This window comes from Acomys minous (assembly GCF_964271855.1).
Source record: "Acomys minous genome assembly, chromosome: 5".
Taxonomy (NCBI): Eukaryota; Metazoa; Chordata; class Mammalia; order Rodentia; family Muridae; genus Acomys; species Acomys minous.
Genome location: NC_140494.1, coordinates 104135453 through 104154831, shown reverse-complemented (window position 1 = coordinate 104154831; position 19379 = coordinate 104135453). Strand labels below are relative to the sequence as shown.

Sequence of the window (19379 nt, the reverse complement as noted above, 5' to 3'; positions counted from 1 at the left end):
AAAGGTATGTACCACCCCAATTAGCTGGATTTCCCCCCCAAATCTAGATAGGGTCTCTTGTAGCCCAGACTAGCTTCAAATTTACTGTGTGGCAGCTGGGCACAGTGATGCACTCCTGTAACCCCAGCACCTTGGGAGACAGAGGTGGGTGGATCTCTGTGAGTTCAAGGCCATCCGGGTCTACAGAGTGAGTCCAGGACAGCCAAGGCTACATGGAGAAACCCTGTCTCAATACCCCGTCCCCCCCCCAAAAAAAAAATTACTCTGTGGCTGAAGTTGACCTTGAGATCCTGATCTAAATGCTGGTATTAAAGAACACCATAAAGCCTGGCTATTGGTATGATCATTTCCTTTAGGGAAGCTGTTTTTATTTTATACATTTGTGGGTGCCTACCTGCATGAATGTGCACCTCATGCATTTCTGGTACCAGGGGAGACCAGGGGAAGGAGACAGAACCTCTAGGAAACCTGCAGTTAAAGGTGGCTGTGAGCACCATACTGATGCTAGGAATCAAATCCAGGTCCTCTCTAAGAGCAGCAAATACTTTTATCCACTGAGCCAGCTCTCCAGACCCTGACATGATCTTTTATCTCTCTGGAAATTCAAGCTTGGTGGTATGTGCTGTAATCCCAGCACTTGGGGGGTGGAGTTCAAGGTCATTTTGGGCTCCATAGCAAGTTTGAGATGGTCTCAAACAAAAAACAAACGGGAGGCTGAGGCAAGAAAACGGAAAACTTCAAGGCCAGCCTGAGCTCATAATAGCTCAAACCTTGCCTAAAAAACAACCACCTGACACAGGCTGGGTGTGGTGGTGCACGCCTTTAATCCCAGCACTTGGGAGGCACAGGCAGGCAGATCTCTGTGAGTTCGAGGCCAGCCTGGTCTACAAAGTGAGTCTAGGACAGCCAAGACTACACAGAGAAACCCTGTTTCAAACAAACAAAAAAACCCAACAACCACAACCAAAGCAACCTGCTTACCTGATGACTATAGCAAAGCTTAGTAAGAGTAGAAGAAAAGCCAGTGTTACACTAATTGCTTATGCCAGTACTGGAGAGGTGTATATGTGTGTATACACATACATACATACATACATACATACATACATACATACATACATACATACAAACAAATATATATATAATTTTTTTTTTTGGTTTTTCAGAGACAGGGTTTCTCTGTGTAACCTTGGCTGGCCGCGAACTCCGAGAGATCCAGTAGCCTCTGTGTCTCAAGTGCTGAGATTAAAGGCATGCGCCACCATGCCCGGCTGAAGCTATAAAATTCTGAGGAGCCTTCTGCGGCTCTTTTACTTGTCAACAATGAAGGCACCCTAGCAGGCATGGTAACTTTTTCAAATACTCTGGGATATAAAGGAGAGCAAGAACCGACTCCCTCAGATTATCCTCTGACCTCTCTACGCACACCACGGCAGACGTGCAACCACACTACACACATTTAATAAAAGCAATATAAAATAGCCGGGCGGTGATGGCTAAAGCCTTTAATCTCAACACTCAGGAAGCAGAGGCACGTGATCTCTGTGAGTTCAAGGTCAGCTTGGTTTACAGCGCTTGCTCTAGAACAGCCAAGGATGGACAGAGAAACCCTGTCTCGAAACACGGAAAACATGAGTAAACCGGATGTGGTGACGCATGCCTGTAATCCCAGCCCTCAGGGAGACAGAGGCAGGCGGATCTCTGTGAATTCGAAGCCAGCCTGGTCTACAAAGCAGGTCTAGGACAGCCAAGGCTACACAGGAAAACCCTGTCTCGAAAAACGAAAACACAAAACAAAAAAGTAAAGTAAAAAAAAAAAAAAAAAAAAAAATCAATCTGGTTGTTTAGTGCAGTGGCCCAGCAACGAGGCCGGCTATGTCGCAATCCTAATTCCCGCCCAGAGGAAGGTGCCGCCCCTTCGAGGGAGGGCAACGGACGTGACGCAGAGCTCAGCAGGTCGGGCAGCCCGGTTGAAGTGCGGGCTCGGGCCCCATGTGCCTTCAGCCCCAGCCGGCCCAGGTCGGCGGCTTCTGCAGACCCCAGGGGACCGCAGCGGCAGCGCCGCGCTTGCGCCCTGAGCGGAGTCATGTCCGGTAACGGCAGCGCGGCTGCAACCGTGGTGAGTCCCGAGCCGGTTAGCCAGCACTTCACGGGACTTTCTGGGTACAACGATTGGTCCCGGGTTGCCATGCTCTCCGGCTATTGGTCAGAATAGCTAGCTGTCATTCTTATCCCCTTCCGCTAGACTTTTTAAAGGGCCAGTAACACGGTTGCCCTTAGGGAAGGGGTGATCCCGAGCAGTTGTGGCGAGGCTGAGAATGGAAATATGGTCCATGGTGGGATCCCATCTCTGTGGGCTTCTGGCGGATTTCCCGTGGCTCACGGGTTAGTGATCCAGCCAGAAAAGGTGTATACACAGACTTGAGTCTTTCACGAAGTAGGGGCCGAGGTACCTTGGAATACGATCCACTTGATTCAGGGGAGAACTGTGTACAAATCTTAGAACTGTATACAAACATTTTGGAGGTGTGCACACCTTCTCCTGTTCTCCGTTATAGAAGTCACCCAGCCCTAGCCACCCACAGAGTCCCCAGCTGAGACACACCTCAGCTACTACTGTGAGTGGGGGAACCACCCCTGGGCCTTGTCATTTCTCTCCTGCCTAGAAAGCTCGGGACTTGTGGGCAGGCCTGCCAGAGATAAAGGCCGACCTGTGAAGCCTGCTTATCTCCTGCCCAGGCTGTGAGCTGCGTAGGGCCTTTGCTAATGAAGTCATTTTAGGTGCAAGATTTGGATTCCAGCGCCCATGTCTTGCCTGTTCATAGCTGTGAGACTTTTAGCTAGCAATTTGACCCTTCTGCATCTTTGCTTCTGTGACACTTGGGGATGTGCCTACCCTGTCTAACCTAGTAGGGTTGTTGTGAGGACAGTATGCAAGGATGGTGGCGCAAGTGATGGGCTCAGTTAATTTAAGGAATCGGTTAAGCAGAGAAAGGAATGGCAGTTCCTTGTTATGGGCTCCCTGTGGCCTAGGCCTTCTGTGTTATTTCAAGCCTAGCTAAATTGCAAAGGCCATCTCAGAGCCATTTGATGGAGGAGTAATCACAGTGGAGTAGATGGTGTCCAAAGCAAGTTTTCACCTCCTCCAGTGACTAAGAACCTGGGTGCCTGGCTACAGAAGAGCCTGTGAGGTGGGGAGCCCAGTGCAGGGAAGATGGGCAGTTTCTACGGAGACTCCGCTCAGCAGGAAGAAATAAGATCTTTGTGTCAGCCTGCAGGACCCAGTTCACCTGCTTGGCACTGAGCACCTTTGTCCAAGGCACCTTGACAGGAGGAAGAGGTGTGTCCCTTTGAGCTCTGGGAAGCCTTTAGCCAAATAAAGGCTGGGCATTTTAGCCTTAAAGTCTTAGGGGACATCTTGAAGCATTAGGTGCCATGTAACTAACTTAACAGGCCCTTGATGGGGTGATGTCCCCAAAGTCACCAAGCCAAGACGAACAGGAGTATCCCATTAGATTGGGTGACCTCAGTCTTTATAGGGTGCATCCCAGGGCAACTAAGGACTACTTAGTGTCTCACCTACAGGCTAGGGCGGCTTTCTCAAGTGCCGTTGTTGTTGTGGACTGGGAGCCTGTCCTCGAGGGACGGCATGTGGGGGCTCTCTTGCCCCAGCCTCTTGTAGGCCCCACCCTCCAGCCGGGCCCACCCTCACTGTGCTTAGACTGATGGGCCTTATCATGTAACCCACCTGGCTGTGTGCAGCCCTGCCTCCCACTTTGGACTGCCTTAGTCAGGCTAGGCTTTGGGGCTCAGCGTCCTAGCTGCTGCTGCCGCCGCCACCACAACAGAGCCAATTACAGCTTTTCTTTGGATCCTGGAGGAGGACAGAAGGTACCAGGGGAAGTTAACGGACCAGTCCTGGGAGTCCTCCCCGACTTGCAGGCTCACCAGGCCAAGGGCCTGGGGGGGTCCTTTCTCCTAACTAAGCCTGTGGTCCTGGTTCTTGGATAAGGTGTCGTGGAACAGACTGTAACCTGTGGACTTTGTTCTGCAGGAAGAAAACGGCTCAAAGATGAGGGTGATTCGAGTGGGTACCCGTAAGAGCCAGGTGAGTACAGGCAGAGCGCATTACCGGAGGAAGTCTGACTGACACAAGCTTACCAGTTGAGGGGACCCAAGAGGGTTAGTTCCTAGCATAAAGCAGAGTGCCTGGGAGTCAATTTCATGGGGATCGGCAGCTTACTTCCTCTGACAAAAAGGTCCCTGAGCCAGGGAAGGGGTTGGGGTACAGAGGATGGGGTCCCAGGCCAGGCCCTTCTCCATGTGAGAAGTCCAGTCCCTTTTTCTTTTCTTTTTTTCTTTTCTTTTTTTCTTTTTTTTTTTTTGGTTTTTCGAGACAAGGTCTGTGTAGCCTTGGCTATTCTGGATTCACTTTATAGACCAGGCTGGCCTCGAACTCACAGTGATCCGCCTGCCTCTGCCTCCCGAGTGCTGGGATTAAAGGCGTGCGCCACCACGCCCGGCTTTCCAGTCCCTTTTATATTTTCCTTGATCCATATAAGGATTTGAACCTGGGGCAGTGGCCAGGGGAGGGCAGGAAACATCTGAGTCTCTGTCCCCAGCTGGCTCGAATACAGACCGACACTGTGGTGGCGATGCTGAAAGCCCTGTACCCTGGCGTGCAGTTTGAAATCAGTAAGTGTTCTTGAGAGGAGCGAATGGGAGGACACAGCATTTTCTGGCTTGTAAAACTCTACTTTGGCTGCTTGCAGATGGGAGGGCTTTCCTCCTGTGAATATCTTCCCCTCCAACTGCCTGGGCTAGCCTGGCATTTAACACCTTCTGCCATGGGTCTTTTTATGAACGTGTCTGCCTTTCCTGTCAGTGTGTGTATTCCTGGAGGGTAGGAGCTAGGTATGTGAACGCGGTGCGGTGCTGACCCAGGTGGCTCCCTAGACCTTGCCTAATGAGTACCTGACTGACTCTCTCCTCAGTTGCTATGTCCACCACTGGGGACAGGATTCTTGATACTGCGCTCTCTAAGGTAATGACAGTCCCCATTCCTGCTCCTGGCCCGTCTCCCCACTTGCTCCCACAAGAGGTTCACTCTGAGGTTCTTTGTTCCCTGGCAGATTGGAGAGAAGAGCCTGTTTACCAAGGAGCTGGAAAATGCCCTGGAGAAAAATGAGTCAGTGAAATTGGGAGAGTGTGGTACCCCTCCAGACTCTTGCTAGAACCCCAAAGTGGCTCCCCAATATTAGCAGGACTATTGGGTTAGGCTAAGGAGCTCTCCCCAGTATTAGCAGGACTATTGGGTTAGGCTAAGGAGCTCATAGGCTTCCACAAAGGAGAATGTCTTGTTTTGGAGTCACCTAACTGCCTGGGGTATAAGATTGGTGGGGGAGGGGTGGGGTGGGGCTGGAGCAGGTGAGGCCTCAAGGCTCTCAGACCCTAGGATGGCTGCAGTGGGTGCTTGAGTGGGTGGAGAAGAGTAAGTCTCTCTCCGTGTCCTCCCCGCTCATCTCTAGAGTGGACCTGGTCGTCCACTCCCTGAAGGATGTGCCTACTGTACTACCTCCTGGCTTTACCATTGGAGCCATCTGCAAGTAAGAGTCATGCGCGTGACGGGGCCCGGGCAGGGGTTGGTCTCACCAGGGGGGTCTTGGGGGGCTTTGATTTTTTTTTTTTCCTCCTGGGCTACAGAGTGATTTAAGTCAGCCCGAGGAAGTTAGTGAGGTTTTGTCTCAAGGTGTAAGTGTGTAAGAATGCTGGCTTACAATGGCTTAGCTGGTAAAGGTGTTTGCTGCCGAAGCCGGTGACCTGAGTTCAGTCCCTGGGGTCCACAGGGTGGAAGGGAGGACTGGACCCCAGAGGTTGCCCTCTGACTCGCACACACATGGCATAGCATGCGTATGCTTCTCACCCCACAAATAAAAACTTAAACAGTCAAGAGAGTGAAACAAAAACATAGTAAATTTTAGGTCAGACTGGGCAAGAGTTAAACTCTGCCTCCAAATAATAATAATAATTTTATATCATCATTTGCTCTCTCCAGACGGGAAAACCCTTGTGATGCTGTTGTCTTTCACCCCAAATTTATTGGAAAGACCCTAGAAACCTTACCAGAGAAAAGGTGAGTGGGGCCTGGTATACAGAGGACAAAGGGATGGACAGTGGGGAACAGTGGACAGCCTGTGCTTAATTTTAAACTCTCTCTGAGCAGCACTGTGGGAACCAGCTCCCTGAGGAGAGTGGCCCAGCTGCAGAGGAAGTTCCCACATCTGGAATTCAAGAGTATTGTATCCTTTCAGAAGAGGGAAGGGCAGTGGCCAAAGAGGAAGAGAGGTTCTGGAGACTCTGAGAGACCTGAAAATAGAAGGGCCCTCCAATGCAAGTGGTCTGTCCAGGCAGCGGGTTGTCTGTCTTTCCATCCATCATCCATGATCCTTTAATGTCTTTCTTTCTTTCTTTCTTTCTTTCTTTCTTTCTTTCTTTCTTTCTTTCTTTCTTTCTTTTTTAGCCAGGGTTTCTCTGTGTAGCCTTGGTTGTTCTGGACTCTTTGTAGACCAGGCTGGCCTCGAACTCACATTGATCTGCCTGCTTCTGCCTCCCGAGTGCTGGGATTAAAGGTGTGCGCCACCACTGCCCAGCTTATTTATTTATACAGTATTCTGCCCACATGTATGCCTTCACGCCAGAAAGGGGCATCAGATCTCATTATAGATGGTTGTGAGCTAGGATGTGGTTGCTGGGAATTGAACTCAGGACCTTTGGAAGAACAGACAGTGCTCTTAACCTCTAAGCCATCTCTCCAGCCCTTTTAATGTTTTCTTAAACCCAGGCAGGTGCCTGGCAACCAGAATCCTTGTGAAATGGACATTGTTCCTGCTTATGTAGAGTTGACATGTTAGCTAGAGACACAGGCCTTGACAACACAAGTGATGACGTCTGGGTGGCAGGAGTGGAAGCGGCTTCCGTTTGTACTTTCTATGCTGCTAGGTGGCTTTGATTTTTACAGTGAATATATGGGATGCTTCATAAAACTAACTTTATGTTGGGCATGGTGGTGCACGCCTGTAATCCTAGCAATCAAGAGGCAGAGTCAGGAGGGTCTCTGTGAGTTCGAGGCCAGCCTAGTCTACAAAGTGAGTCCAGGACTGTCAGGGCTACACAAAGAAACCCTGTCTCGAAAAACCAAAAACCAAAACAAAACAAAAACCCTAATTTTAAAAACAGTATGCCCTGGGGATGGAGATATGGCTCAGTGGTCTAAAGCACTGGCTGCTTCTCCAGAGGACCCTGGGTCAACTCACATGGTGGCTCACCACTCTCTAACTTCAGCTGTAGGGGACCTGATGCCCTTTTCTGACCTCCACACACATAAAACTAAAATAAAAACTAGTGAGAGTATGTCCCAGCCCAGCAAGGCGGCACATGCCTTTACTCCCAGCACTCTTGGAGGTGGAGGCAGGTTGATCTTTATGAGTTCAAGGCCAGCCCAGTCTACAGAGTGAATTTCAGGACAGCCAGCACTACACTGTGAGATCCTGTTGAAAAAAAAATTTTTTTTTTCCTTTTTTTGAGGGGGGCGGGGTGGTTTTCGAGACAGGGTCTTTCTGTGTTAGCCTTGGATGTCCTGGACTCACTTTGTAGACTAGGCTGGCCTCGAACTCACAGTGCTCTCCCTGCCTCTGCCTCTGCTGGAATTAAAGGTGTGTGCCACCACACCCAGTTTTTTTTCTTTTCTTTTCTTATTTTTTAGTTTTTTCGAGACAGGGTTTCTCTGTGTAGCCTTGGCTGTCCTGGACTCGATTTGTAGCCTAGGCTGGCCTTGAACTCACAGTGATCCACCAGCCGCTGCCTCCCAAGTGCTGAGATTAAAGGTGTGCCCCACAACTACCCAGTTCTTTTTTCCTTTTCCGTGTGTGTGTGTGTGTGTGTGTGTGTGTGTGTGTGTGTGTGTGTGTGTGAGAGATAAGGTTTCTCTGTGTAGCCTGGCTGTCCTGGAACTCACTCTGTAGATCAGGCTGGCCTTGAACTCATGGAGATCCATTTGTCTCTGCCTCCAGAGTGCTGGAATTAAAGGCATTTATAGCTACCACAACCCAGACAAAAAAAGGTCTTTTAAAAAGTTTAGCTACAAGCTGGGCATAGTGGCACATGTCTTTAATTCCAGCACTCGGAGGCAGAGGCAGGTGGATCTCCCTGAGTTCAAGGTCAGCCTGATCTACAGTTGAGTTCCAGGACAGCCAGGGCTACACAGAGAAACCCTGTCTCAAAAACAAAACAAAAGAAAACAAAAAAGTGGGGGGAAGCGGGGGTGCTCTATGTGGGTCTTATCTCCTTAGCATCTCTCCACAGCGGGGAAACCTCAACACCCGCCTGAGGAAGCTGGATGAGCAGCAGGAGTTCAGTGCCATCATCCTGGCTGTGGCCGGCCTACAGCGGATGGGCTGGCAGAACCGCCTGGGGCAGGTAGGGGCCGCCTCTTGTCTGCCTCTGGTGTATCTTGACCATTCTGCCAATAAGACTACAAACCAGAAGTAAAGTGGTGTTAGGGAGGTTGGATTTAATGGCCAGACTCCTGCTTTCCCCTCCCCAGGCTTCCTAGAGTGGCAAACCCTAGGTCACTGCTTTTGGACGCCCCATCCCACCATTCTGTGTGTTCTGTCTGCCTCCCCAGATCTTGCACCCAGAGGAATGCATGTATGCGGTGGGTCAGGTAAGCTTGCCTGGAGAGGGCTTTGCTGACGGGCACCTTCAAGAACCTTGGCACCTGCTTCCTATGGAATTCAGTGTTCTTCGGGGAGGCGCAGGCTTAGCATGCAGAAGCCCCGGGGAGGCAGGCGGAGGAGGGGTTTCCCACGTGTGGGTCTGTGGTACCCTTAGGGAGCCCTAGCTGTGGAAGTCCGAGCCAAGGACCAGGATATCTTGGATCTAGTGAGTGTGCTGCATGACCCTGAGACGCTGCTTTGCTGCATTGCTGAAAGGGCCTTTCTGAGGCACCTGGTAAGACTTGGGCCTCTCCCTGGTGGAGTGGGGGCCTGGGGAGCCTAGGAGGGCAGTAGGGAGATTTCTCAAGTAACTGCTGTATGTGACGTTTTGTATGTGTGGTGAGGATATTGTCTGGCTCCGGCAGCCTTTTTCAGTTATATCCTCAGATATATATAAAGACCTATACCAAATTATAGGTCAAAAGTGGTGTTAAAGGCCATTAGAGCTCAAAGGAACTTATCATTGCAGGAAGGAGGCTGCAGCGTGCCAGTAGCAGTGCATACAATGATGAAGGATGGGCAGGTAGGCAGGGAAATGAATGAGGGGGAGGCACTGGTATTTCTGTGTACACCAAACTTCCGAGCGGTTTTCTCTAAATGTGCTGGTCCGTTTTGTTTCCTAGCTGTACCTGACTGGGGGAGTGTGGAGCCTAGATGGCTCAGATAGCATGCAAGAGACCATGCAGGCTACCATCCAGGCCCCTGTCCAGGTACTGACTGGGAGGTGAGGGACGAACAGAACCGCTGTGAGCTTCTAGCTCACCAAATTCTTATCCCTGTCATCCAGCATGAAGATGGCCCAGAGGATGATCCACAGCTGGTTGGAATCACCGCCCGGAACATTCCAAGAGGAGCCCAGCTAGCTGCTGAGAACCTGGGCATCAGTCTGGCCAGCTTGTTGCTGAACAAAGGGGCCAAGAACATCCTGGATGTTGCCAGGCAGCTTAATGATGCACACTAACTGGCGCTAGGGCGTAGGAATCTTGGCTGCCACTTTCCAGTGCCTACATCTGGCTTTCAAGTGCCCTGTGCTTCCTAACTAAGGGGGTGACCATCCCAGGACACTGAAGCACAGGCTGTTGAGACTTCAGAGACATGCCTCACCTTGGGGCCTTGATGACTACCTTTCAGTAGTTGGGGCTTTTAAGTCCAAGCCAATATTTGAATGTAACCAATGCCACTAGTAAACCACCTCTGAATGTGGTTGTTTTGGTGGAGTTTGGGAAATATTAAATAAACCCAAAGCCCTTTTAAGCCTGAATTCTGACTCTGGGACCTTTCTGTTTTAAAACATCCTGTGACTGCCTTATGCTCTGGTAATGTAGCCCCAGGAAGCACCAAGCAAGCAAAGAGAAAACAGCAGCCATCAGTTAGTACAGACTGTACAGTGACAGGACCTTTACACAGACAGCCCTTCCCACTCCCACTGTCTGAAGGGAAGTTACCTACAGTAACCCACTCCCACCACAACTCAGGCCACTCACATGGCTCTACCTCGGAGCTATTACATCCCCGTGCCGGGCCTACAGCAACTCAAAAAGCAGACACAGTTTTTTAAAAAACCAAACAATCCTTTAATAAAATTAACCCATTGAAACGCCCCACTACCTAAGGTTCTAGACTTAGAATAGCTGCAAAATTCCAGTTCACAAGCCAACAAAGGCTCAGTCCAGACAGGGATCCACCGACTTGTGCTGGTATCTAGGTGTCTGGGTTGTAGTTGAGTCGCTGGGAAAGGGGAAGGTGGTTAGGCCCGGCTGCCAGAGTCCTGCGGCAGGAACGCAACTCTTCTCTCCACAGGCCTGTAAGCGTCTCCCAGAACCTTTCCAGGAGGCATCCTGGAGAAAACCGGCTCATATTAGTGAGTCTTGTCCCGATCACACCACACCGTCCTATGAATGAAGATGGGGGGTGGTGGGGGGAGGAGACCGGTATGAGAAGCCAGCAAGGTTGGTGGCGGAGGGGACGCGACACACAGGACCAAACGATGCGATACATTCCTCTTCGCCGAGGCCTGGCTTATCAAGTCACTTCTGGAAGGTCCAGGAGAGGTCTAAGCACCAAGCGGAAGAAAAGACGCCCAGGTTGCGGCTGCGGAGGGACTCACCTTCAAGCCCACCTCGGCCCGCACGTCACAGCCAAAGAGGCCGCCGGAGACCTCGGGAAGGCGGCCCGGCCTCTCTCCGCGCGCCCCACCGACGTCGTCCGGAGAGCGTCGGAGGCTGCGTCTTCCGGGATGGGCAGGTGGCGGCGGCGCCCGCGACCTCCGTGGCTGACCCCGACGGCGCAGGGAAGGGGAGACGCGGAGAGGCGCGCGCGCGCGCGAGGGGCCGAGAGGGGGAGGAGACGGGAACGCGGCGGTCCGCAGCCCGAAGTGGCTCAGCTCTTTCCGTGAGGGGTGAGGTGGCCCTTAAAAGGGCCGTTGTGGAGGTGTGGGGAGGGCTGGGGGGCCGCGGCGGCGCGGGCGGGCTCCCGCTCAGTACTCCTGAGAGGCCTGGGTGGCCTTCTTGCCGCCCGCCGGCGCCTTGGGCCCCACGGTGGCGCTGGTCTTCTTGGGGAGCAGCACGGCCTGGATGTTGGGCAGGACGCCGCCCTGCGCGATCGTCACGCCGCCCAGCAGCTTGTTGAGCTCCTCGTCGTTGCGGATGGCCAGCTGCAGGTGGCGCGGGATGATGCGCGTCTTCTTGTTGTCGCGGGCCGCGTTGCCCGCCAGCTCCAGGATCTCGGCCGTCAGGTACTCGAGCACGGCCGCCAGGTAGACGGGCGCGCCCGCGCCCACGCGCTCCGCGTAGTGGCCTTTCCGCAGCAGCCGGTGCACGCGGCCGACCGGGAACTGGAGGCCGGCGCGCGAGGAGCGCGACTTGGCCTTGGCGCGGGCCTTGCCTCCGGTCTTGCCGCGACCCGACATGGTGAGCGAGGTAGAGAAGGATGAGAGCGACGACGCCAACGGGAGACCAACCACCAACCGCTGCAGTCAACTGTCGCCGCGCGCGGGCGGGCCCGCCCTTATAAGCTGCTAGGACACGCCCCCGCTCTCCTCTGATTGGCTCTTTTCTTTAATACCCGCCTGTGGTTGGCTGCGATTAACCCCTCAAGTGACGCGTCTCGGCGGAGAGAGCGCGCCCAGCGATTGGTCCAATTTGAAAACCTTTTTACCCGGGGAAGAGGGCAAGGCGGAGTGGCCTCCCCGAGCTGGCTGCTAAGTCAAGTGGAAATGGCCTATCCGTATAAAGCGCGCGAAATTTAAACGCTACCGCGCGACACCAAACCCGGAAGACAAGAAGGGTAGAGTTTGGAGCCGCCTCTTCAGTCCCTGGGAAATCTGAGCCGGCCTAGGGTTTTAAAGGAAAAGGATCTACAGTAAAACCTTACACTCCCTCCTCTGATCTGGCAAAGGGAGGGCTTTTTTTTTTTTTTCCGGGGGAGGGGGGGTATTTCGGGACAGTGGTTTTTTGTTTTGTTTTGTTTTTTGTTTTTCGGGACAGGGTTTCTCTGTGTAGCCTTGGCTGTCCTGGACTCCCTTTGTAGACCAGGCTGGCCTTGAATTCACACAGACAAACCCTGTCTCGAAAAACCAAAAGAAAAAAAAAAAAAAAAAAAAAAAGAATGAAACCTCCTCAGAGTTTAATCCTAGCCAGGAGCCGAGCACTGTGATTCTTTGTGCTACTATAAATTCGTACTTTAGCCAGGCATAGTGGCACAGGCCTTTAATCCCAGCATTTGAGAGGCAGAGGCTGGTAGACGGTCTGTGAGTTTGAGGCCAGCCTGATCCACAAAGAGAGTCCAGGACAGCCAGGGCTACACAAGAGAAAGCCTGTCTTGGGAGAGGGGAGAAGGGGGAAGTTAGTACTTTAATATTTATTCAACATGTTCTGTCTGGTCTTGGTTCTGTTACTTCTTGTAAGAAAGGGTCTGATGGAGCAGAGGTAGGTATCCTATTGGACTCTAACTCTTCCAAAAAATCCTAAAATGCCCATACGAAAAATAAATATACCAGGCTGGGAATGTCGTTCAGTGGTAGAAGCCCTGGGCTCGATCCTCAAGCACCTCAACCTGCTGAAAAGAAAAAACAAAAAGGGGGAGGCGTGGATATACCTACAGGAGCAAGCAAAAGGCAGTCCTTTATTGTCACTGTTTTGAGCACATGGCCCTGCCTCTTACTCTTCCCAATCAGAACACTTAATTTCATAGTCAAATGTGAGGTTACCTTGGAGTATGTTGCCCTAACTCTAGCCCTCGCCCAGGTTCTCTCTCGAGGTCCAGCGAATTCCTTTAGGGTTAGGGGCTCAGAAAGTTGAGCTGTGCCAATCTGCATAAAAGATCCCACAGCCCCCCCACCACCACCACCAGACGGGACAGAAAGGGAGAGAGTGGTAAGCTGAAGAAAGCCGTAGGCAAAGTCCAGCTAATGGACTAAGTCCGATAAGGTCCTCCAGGACGCCAGGAATCACAGACGATGGGAGAAAAACAAAATCTGAACAAATGAACAGTCGAGAGGCCTGGACCAGAAGGCAGTCTTGGACCAGAGAGAGGTTGGCCCCAGGTGAGGTCCTGTGGAGACTGTGTGGTTAAGGGTAATCGTCAGGGAACTCAGACATCATAGAAAAGTCGGACAAGCTGGTACCGAATGGAGAAGGTGACAGCACTGCTCAGGACCTAGGAGAAACGGACTGAAATTAGAACTGAGGTGCGACAGAGACGAGACAGTGTGCGTAAGCCCCGCCCTTCGCTTTTACCTGTAACAGCAGCAAGAGCAGTGTGAGGTTTCTCTCATGCGTGGGCCCAAAGACTTTAAGCAACAAGTTGATGAGGGTCATGTTGTTGCATTCAGTGAAGGCCCCGTCCTCACTCTCACCTCGGTGAACTGTCACTAGCCGGAGGCTCTCGGCTACCTGGAGGGACCAGAAGTGAAGGCAACTTCAGTGACATTTCATCAAGAATCTTCCTGATGTTTCCCAAACTCCCCTTGGGCCTGGGAAAACCTAGGTTAACTTTTTTTTTTTCCCCTCAAGTTAAGGATGGCGGCCTGGGGCCTTACCTCCTCGCTACCTTGTTACCTTTAAAATAAAGGTGCCCAAGCAAGAGAGGCTCTTGGTCTTGAACTTGGAATAGCTCATCTCCAGTTTGCCTGTCTTAGTGTTGAGTCTGCAACAGGAAGATGATTTCATGTGATTGAATCAAAGAGCTTTTCCACCCTGTGGTTCCTAGGAAGGGGACTGAGGACTTGAGCACTGGGAGAGCCAAACTGTCATGAGCATCACACATGATGTGAGCACATGAGCTTTGTAAATGATCACGGGCCACGCACATACAGTCATCCCGTCTTCTCCCCACCCTGCTTCTCTTTACGCAGGAAACGTATAGGTCGGCTTTAGCTCTCTCAAGCAAAAAGCTACAGTGATGCTCTCAAGCCCCAGAACGGCTACCTGGGCATGCGGTGTCGAGGACAAGGGATGATATGAAAGAGCTGAGGCAGCGAGTACAGGAAGTTGACCACTTGTGGCATAAAGAAGAGCAGCATGGTCTTGCTGAAGTGTCCCAAGATTCCCACCACGGCAAAGGTCATGCCAGCAAAGTAACAGAAGGTATCTCCCACAAACACCTGTGAGGGGTACCTAGAAGGGAGAGAGGAGCTGAGCGAGGGCAGGAGTCATTGCTGACCCTTTCTTTCATGTGACGCACACTCAACAACGGGCTACTCCTGACCCTAAGAGGTCTCTGTAGCATGAACACACACACTCACCATGAATGCTTGCGTTCACACACACCAAACACCAGGAACGGCAAAGCACTCTGGGAAGACCCAGAGAATACCCAATGAGAGTATTTTAGTCATCAGAAGCTGGGTTATGTCAAGACCATCTTTGCCGCACATGCCAGTCACTTTCTCCTTATCCGCAGAGGTCTACTTACCAGTTATGGTACAGCAATCCCAAGGTGGTGAAAAAAAACGGTATCATGAAGTAGAGGGAAAAGACATGATCATCCCGGTAGTCACCTTTGGAGCAGAGGGAAGAGAAGGAAGTCGGTACCTACCCTCCCTACGTTCCTTGGTCTCATCTGCATCCAATTTATGCTCCCAGCCATTGGGAACATCTCACCCAAGTCACTTGCAAGACCAACTCTACCCTATGCCGCCTCTGCTGGCCTCCAGCTTCCTATACAGCCAAGCCTGGCCTCCGCCTCCCATGTGCTGGGAGTACAAGTACGTTGCCACCATGACCACCTCTAACTTCCATGTCTCCCAAGCAACTCCCAATACTCTATCACTTTCATCGAGCCTTCAAAAAAGCTAGTGATGAGCTGGAAAGAAGGCTCAGTGGTTAAGAGGACCAGCAGCTGCTTCCGAGGTCCTAGTTCGATCCCCAGCACCCACATGGAAGCTCACAACCATTTATTACTGTAGTCTCGTAGGATCAGATGATGTTTTCTGGTGTACAGATAGATGTACATGCAGATAAAACATCCACATAAGTAAATATCTTAAAAAACAAGCTAGTGATTCCAGCACTCAGGAGACAGGAGGCAGGTGAATCTCCGAGTTCAAGGCCAGTCTGAGTTACACAGCGAGTTCCAGGACAGCCAGGGCTACACAGAGAAACCCTGTATCAAAAAACCAAAAAAAAAAAAAAAAAAAAAAAGAAAGAAAGAAAGAAAGAAAAGAGATTCCAGCTTGGGTTTGAATACCAGTTTGACTTTTCAGCTGTATGAATTTGAATATGACACTGAATTTCTCTAAGCTTCCATTTTCCCATCTATCAAACTGGGTAATGCCAGTTACATAGAGTCACCATTTGATGTAAATGAGATAATGCTTAAAAAGTGCTTAGCTTAAAAAAAAAAAAGCACTTAGCTTTCGCTGGGGGTAGGGGAGGTGCACTGGCCTTCCATCTCAGAACTTGGATCTCTCAGTTTCAGGGCTATGTGGTTCAGCCCTACCTCAAAACAAAACAGCGCTTACGCTTCATGAACACTTGATGTCTATCAACTAAAGACAACCAGAAATGACAGATAGTGAACTTGGACTCACTTAGAAAGGAAGAAAAGAAGTCACATGTGACAAGGAGCAGTAAGCCATTTCAGGCAGGGGTACTATGAGGTGCTCCTGTTAAGGTTGGTTTGGGGTCATTCGGGAGAGAATGACAGGAAGTAGAGGTGTGCTCCGAACTGGGAGCTCTCAGAAGGCATGAGTAAGTTTTAATATTTTTTTGTTTAGTTTTGTTTTTTTGTTTTTTGGGTTTTTTGTTTTGTTTTGTTTTTTTGAGACAGGGTTTCTCTGTGTAGCCTTGGCTGTCCTGGACTTACTTTGTATATCAGGCTGGCCTCGAACTCACAGCAATCCACTTGCCTGTGCCTCCCGAGTGCTGGGATGTTTTGTTTTGTTTTGGGAGGGGTTTGTTTTTGTCTTTGTCGGGATATGGTTTCTCTGTGTGTAACCCTGGCTGTCCAGGAACTCACTGTGTAGACCAGGCTAGTCTCAAACTCACAGACCTCTGCCTGCCTCCCAGGGTTGTTTGTTTATATACACACTTATTTAAGAATATATATATATATTCTTAAATAAGTAGGAGGAGTCAGGTGGTGGTGGCATATGCCTTTAATCCCAGCCCTCATGAGGCAGAGCAGGCAGATCTCTGTGGCAGCCTGGTCTACAGAGATAGTTTCAGGACAGCCAGGGCTACACAGAGAAACTCTGTCTCTCTCTCTCTCTCTTTTTTTTTTTTTTTTTTTTTTGAGACAGGATCTCTTGTGTTAGCCTTGGCTGTCCTGGGCTCACTTTGTAGCCCAGGCTAGCCTGGAACTCAGAGAGATCCGCCTGCCTGTGCCTCCGAGTGCTAGGATTAAAGGTGTGTACCACCACGCCCGGCAAGAATGACCTTTTCTATTGCTGGGATCCTATGAAACTATGTCCAATAGAAACCATTCGTCCAGGCCAGCCTGGACAGCCAAGGCTAACACAGAGAACCCTTTCTCGGAAAAAACAAAAACAAACAAACAGAAAAACCCAAAACCAAAAAAAAAAAAAAGAAGCCATCGGTCCTGCTATGTATGACAATCAAACTATAAATGATAAATGACAGCAGTAGTGCTGTTTTTCTTTCTCATGCTTAATAATTCCTTGCTGCAAAACTCCTGTTTGCAAAGTAAATATCTTCCACTCTAAAATGACTTTTGTGTTGTCCCCGCCCCCCAGGGAGTCTCTAAAATCAGGCAAGCCCCTTAACACCTAGGCTTCTCTGTCCCCTGGCCCCCAGTCCCACCTACCTTCCAGCTCCACCAGGTTGAAGACAATGATAGAAGCACAGATGACCAGGGACTGGCCGGCCTCTAGGCCATTAATCCCTGCGAGGATGTTGATGGCATTGGTACAGAACACGGCAAGCAGTCCCATGTAGACATAGTACAGGATCCCTGGGGAGACACAGAATCAGTAGCGCCAGGAAGCAGGATTTGGATTGACTTATTATTTAATTATTCCTTGAGAGCAGAGCGCAGGATGAATGAGCACCAGAAGGGATCTGAATAGGCAAGGCCTAGTAGCACAGGCCTGTGATTCCAACTGCTTGGAAGGCTTACCAGTGTAAGGCCTGCCTGGACTAAAGTAAGTGCAAGGCAATTTATTGTGTGATCTTGTTTTGAACTTTTTGAGAGAGAGAGAGAAGAGATGAGAAAGGAAAAGCTTTGATATAGCTCAGAGTGCTTGCCTAGCCAGCATGAGGTCGTCAGTTCAATTTCTTGATATAGGAAGGAAAGAAGAGATAGAAAAAGAGAGAAGGGAAAAGAGAGAAATCTGAGTAGATACAGAGGCAGAAAAGGAATACTTTCCCCCCCAGAGACAGGGTTTCTCTGTGTAACCTTGGCTGTCCTGTAGACCAGGCTGGCCTTGAACTCACAACAATCCGCCTGCCTCTGCCTTCCTGAGTGCTGGGATTACAGGTGCGTGCCACCGCCCGGGGCAGAAAAGGACTATTTGATGGAGAGATGGACCACCAGGAGAGGTCTTTTACTGGGACCTCAGAAGGGAAGGTACCCCGAAGTAGGTACCACAGGGCAGCAGTGACAGGGCTACTCACCCAAGTCCAAATGCAGGCCGAGAATCCATCGGAAGGGCTTGGGCACCACAATGGTTGTATTGCCAAAGTTAGTGAAATAGACCATGAGGAGAGGTAGTGAGGCAGCTGTGGGCAGCAGCAGCTTATGGCGCCAGCGCAGATTGAGTACGTCATCAGCGAAGCCCAGGAAGATCATGCAGCAGATGGCGAGGAGGGCACCTATCAGGGCCACAAACTGGGGAGGCTCGGGCAAGTCACGACTCAAGCCTTGTCCTATGCCGCCTTTCAAGAATTCCTGTCTCTTCCATTTTTTTTTTTTCTTTCGGAGCTAGGGATTGAACCTGGGGCCTTTACTGACTAGGGAAGTGCTCTATCACTGAGCTCTATCACCAATCCCAGAATTCCTTTCTTGGGTCCACAAGCACCCTCCTTCCCGAATCTGAATAACCCCAACCCAAGCGCCCGGCCCCAGCCAACAGTGGCCACTAACGCACTTACTTCATGGTGGGGGAATGCCTTACACTGCTCCTCCACAAAGCAGCTCAGGAAGGGGAAGGGGATGAAGCAGAAGAGGATGATGAGGAAAACAGCACCGCTGATCACTCCCTGGGACTCTGGGCTGCAGCCCAGCAGCAAGGGCGGAGGAGGAAGAAGAAAGGGGCGTGGTCATTCACTATAGTAGGGGTTTCCGTTAAACCAGAGTGGCTTTCTTCCCAAGTATTTTGTAGTTTGTGACGGAGTAGGAAGTGTGCACAGGGGAAAAGAAACCACTGCTGGAAGGTCCTGATACCCAAAGGTCCCATTACGTCCTTCCCAGAATAGATTACTTTTTGTTTTGTTTTTCGAGACAGGGTTACTCTGTGCAGCCTCGCCTGTCCTGGACTCACTTTGCAGACCAACCAGGCTGGCCTCGAACTCACAGCCATCCACCTGCCTCTGCCTCCCAGAGCGCTAGAATTAGAGGCGTGCTCCACCGCGCCCTGCCAGGATAGATACTTCTATCGCCTTCCAGAGTTCTAGGTTGCCTGAGTTAACTCGCAGCGCAAAGCCAAGCACCCCAGCCCTCGCCCCTGAACAACCTAGCCCCCGAACCCAGGACACTCGTGTGCCTGCGGTTACTCACATCTGCTGCCGGCTGAGCTTGTTGAGGTCCTGGCCACAGAGGCGCGCGGCGATAAAGTGGCTACGGAAGGCAGGGATGAGGGTGACAGTGGCCACAAAGCCCAGCAGTGAGCCGATCAAATTCACCAGCAGCGGCAGCGGCAACTCCGGGAAGGCCCACATGGTGACCTGCCAGGGGCCGCCGCTCCGCCGCCTACTCTGCTAACTAGCAAGCCGGGGACACTCCCGACGCCTCGGCAGCCGTCAGTGCCGCTCCCTACACGCAGAGTATTCCCGCTCCGGCAGGAACAAAACCCAACTATGACCTGACCCTCCCTCCTGACCCGCAAGAGGCTCTATGAAGCAACCTCGGCTCTGCCCCGCTGCACCTACCCATTGTTTCCACCCGGATCTTAATTGCAAAAGAACTATCCCTGCTGAAGACCGAGGC

General features: G+C 51.1%; 3 protein-coding genes across 8 annotated transcripts; 1 reads left to right on the top strand and 2 right to left on the bottom strand.

Annotated features, from left to right (window-relative positions):
* The first annotated feature begins 1913 nt into the window (after positions 1–1913).
* Positions 1914–10035, top strand: HMBS (hydroxymethylbilane synthase). Of its 4 annotated transcripts, none has more exons than XM_084783380.1 (14): positions 1914–2119; positions 4055–4108; positions 4623–4695; positions 4995–5044; positions 5133–5188; positions 5529–5606; positions 6056–6133; positions 6224–6299; positions 8362–8475; positions 8684–8722; positions 8890–9009; positions 9244–9297; positions 9398–9484; positions 9562–10035. In XM_084783380.1, exons 1-14 carry the CDS (start codon positions 2087–2089, stop codon positions 9733–9735), a joined length of 1086 nt encoding a protein of 361 aa, XP_084639506.1. In that variant the 5' UTR covers positions 1914–2086; the 3' UTR covers positions 9736–10035. The 4 variants fall into 4 exon arrangements, with proteins under 4 accessions (XP_084639506.1, XP_084639505.1, XP_084639508.1 ...); XM_084783379.1 differs by lacking the exon at positions 1914–2119 and adding an exon at positions 2312–2407; XM_084783382.1 differs by lacking the exon at positions 1914–2119 and adding an exon at positions 2322–2385.
* A 289-nt stretch (positions 10036–10324) lies between these two features.
* Positions 10325–11816, bottom strand: H2AX (H2A.X variant histone). Its single transcript, XM_084783390.1, has one exon. The coding sequence runs from the start codon at positions 11680–11682 to the stop codon at positions 11251–11253; it is 432 nt and encodes a 143-aa protein (XP_084639516.1). The 5' UTR covers positions 11683–11816; the 3' UTR covers positions 10325–11250.
* A 1054-nt stretch (positions 11817–12870) lies between these two features.
* On the bottom strand, positions 12871–19287 carry DPAGT1 (dolichyl-phosphate N-acetylglucosaminephosphotransferase 1). 3 transcript variants are annotated; one of them, XM_084783376.1, is made up of 9 exons: positions 18951–19283; positions 18326–18446; positions 17849–18062; positions 17040–17186; positions 14688–14772; positions 14201–14389; positions 13832–13919; positions 13511–13666; positions 12871–13430 (listed from the first exon to the last, which is right to left on the bottom strand). In XM_084783376.1, exons 1-9 carry the CDS (start codon positions 19109–19111, stop codon positions 13365–13367), a joined length of 1227 nt encoding a protein of 408 aa, XP_084639502.1. In that variant the 5' UTR covers positions 19112–19283; the 3' UTR covers positions 12871–13364. The 3 variants fall into 3 exon arrangements, with proteins under 3 accessions (XP_084639502.1, XP_084639504.1, XP_084639503.1); XM_084783378.1 differs by lacking the exon at positions 18951–19283 and having other exon boundaries at positions 17849–18046; XM_084783377.1 differs by lacking the exon at positions 12871–13430 and having other exon boundaries at positions 13527–13666; positions 13813–13919; positions 18951–19287.
* Positions 19288–19379: the final 92 nt, after the last annotated feature.

Excerpts from the sequence above, each read along its gene's own strand:
- H2AX (XM_084783390.1), bottom strand. The coding sequence starts at position 11,682 with ATGTCGGGTCGCGGCAAGACCGGAGGCAAGGCCCGCGCCAAGGCCAAG.
- DPAGT1 (XM_084783376.1), bottom strand. The coding sequence starts at position 19,111 with ATGTGGGCCTTCCCGGAGTTGCCGCTGCCGCTGCTGGTGAATTTGATC. Across the intron at positions 14,773-17,039 it reads CAACCTGGTGGAGCTGGAAG|GTGACTACCGGGATGATCAT; the intron begins GTAGGTGGGACT and ends TCTGCTCCAAAG. Across the intron at positions 13,431-13,510 it reads TGCTCTTGCTGCTGTTACAG|GTCCTGAGCAGTGCTGTCAC; the intron begins GTAAAAGCGAAG and ends CGTTTCTCCTAG.
- HMBS (XM_084783379.1), top strand. The coding sequence starts at position 2,327 with ATGGTCCATGGTGGGATCCCATCTCTGTGGGCTTCTGGCGGATTTCCC. Across the intron at positions 8,723-8,889 it reads GCATGTATGCGGTGGGTCAG|GGAGCCCTAGCTGTGGAAGT; the intron begins GTAAGCTTGCCT and ends TGGTACCCTTAG. Across the intron at positions 9,485-9,561 it reads CCATCCAGGCCCCTGTCCAG|CATGAAGATGGCCCAGAGGA; the intron begins GTACTGACTGGG and ends CCTGTCATCCAG.